The following is a 1692-nucleotide window of genomic DNA, read 5'->3' as shown; positions in this document are numbered from 1 at the left end:
CAGAGTCCATTCTCTGTTCCTACTGCAGCCCCTGGGGTTGCAGAACTCTCCTTTACCAGTTCACAGGCAGATTTAGTACTTGATCTCTGGTAACTCCACCCTGGGCAGGATTCTGCTCCAGGGTTCCATTCCCTGCTGACTGGATGGGGCGGGCTGTCCCTGCAGATCCTCTGTGCTCTCCTGCACTTCCTGAGTTCCTACAGACAAGTCCTCACCTGCCATCAGAGCCCTCACAAGCTGCAGAGCCCCAGGGAGGTGACTTGGAGACCATTTGCCACTGACCACCAGCACAGAACATCTGAACCAGCCCTCAGGCCCTCAAGTACCCCAGTGAGTCGCTTCTCTCACTGCAGGGACTGAATGGGGAAACAAGCAAAGCAATGAGACTGTGCAGAGTCTATTCCTTGGCCTTGTTCTTTACACCAACCTTTCAAAAAGAACAAATTCTTCAGGAAATGCCCAGGGGGATCCCCTTTCCTGATGGAAATGATGTTAAGGAGCCCAGCTCTGTACCAGCAGTGCCCAGGGCCTGTCCCTGCCCATGGTCACAGGAGTGACACACAGCAGGGACTGAGCTGCCAGAGCACTCAGGCCTTGGGCAAGGAGCAGAAAGGAGAGGGAGGCAGTGGAAAAAGATCATCTCTGAAAAGGCCAAGAGCTGCTGCTCCCTGGCAGTGCTCCTGTACCAGGACTCTTTACCCCTTCTCCTCTGCACACAGACACTGCCCTCCAGTTTCAGGGAAGTTGGAGGGAGAATCTGGAAAAAAAAATCAAGTCCTTTATTCTACTCAGAGATTGTGATTCCTTATGTACAGAATAACAAAATCAGGATGTTTGACAAAGAAATTGCTGCAGAAACTTTTATTTTCTTTAGATGCACACAGAGAATGATCCCTCATTTACACAATTGTGGGTCAAAACAAAGAGTTAGAGAGTGAATTAAGTATGAGATGAAGAATAAATTTCAGTGTTAACAACATTTAAAGAGGAAAAAATGTAGGAAATGGCCCCCACCACCACTCTCAAAAGATTTAGAAAGCAGGCTGGGCCAGTAAATGGCTACACAATGAGTGTAGTGCAGAAGAAAAGAGGCAGGATCTTGCTCTTGAAAAGCATCTAGTCATCATTTTTCTCAGGGCATCCTTGAGCTCCTGGTTCCTGAGGCTGTAGATGAGGGGGTTCAGTGCTGGAGGTAATACTGAGTACAGAACTGCCACCACAAGGTCCAGGGATGGGGAGGAGTTGGAGGGGGGCTTCAGGTCGGAAAATGTGGCAGTGCTGACAAACAGAGAGACCACAACCAGGTGAGGGAGGCACGTGGAAAAGGCTTTGTGCCTTCCCTGCTGAGAGGGGATCCTCAGCACAGCCCTGAAGATCTGCACATAGGAGAAAACTATGAAAATGAAACAACCAGATCCTAAACAGACACTAACCCCAATGAGCCCAATTTCCCTGAGGTAGCCTGAGTGTGAGCAGGAGAGCTTATGGATGGCAGGGATTTCACAGAAGAACTGGCCCAGGGCATTGCCCTGGCACAGGGGCAGGGAAAATGTACTGGCTGTGTGCAGCAGAGCATTGAGAAAGCCAGTGGCCCAGGCAGCTGCTGCCATGTGGGCACAAGCTCTGCTGCCCAGGAGGGTCCCGTAGTGCAGGGGTTTGCAGATGGCAACATAGCGGTCGTAGCACATGATG

General features: G+C 50.6%; 1 protein-coding gene across 1 annotated transcript; it reads right to left on the bottom strand.

Annotated features, from left to right (window-relative positions):
* Positions 1-1031: 1031 nt before the first annotated feature.
* Positions 1032-1692, bottom strand: LOC135404682 (olfactory receptor 14J1-like). The gene has a single exon (XM_064639420.1). The coding sequence runs from the start codon at positions 1686-1688 to the stop codon at positions 1032-1034; it is 657 nt and encodes a 218-aa protein (XP_064495490.1). The 5' UTR covers positions 1689-1692.

Source organism: Pseudopipra pipra, chromosome W, assembly GCF_036250125.1.
Source record: "Pseudopipra pipra isolate bDixPip1 chromosome W, bDixPip1.hap1, whole genome shotgun sequence".
Lineage (NCBI taxonomy): Eukaryota > Metazoa > Chordata > Aves > Passeriformes > Pipridae > Pseudopipra > Pseudopipra pipra.
The sequence above is the reverse complement of the archived record's forward strand: the minus strand, read 5'-3'. Positions and strand labels throughout refer to the sequence as shown.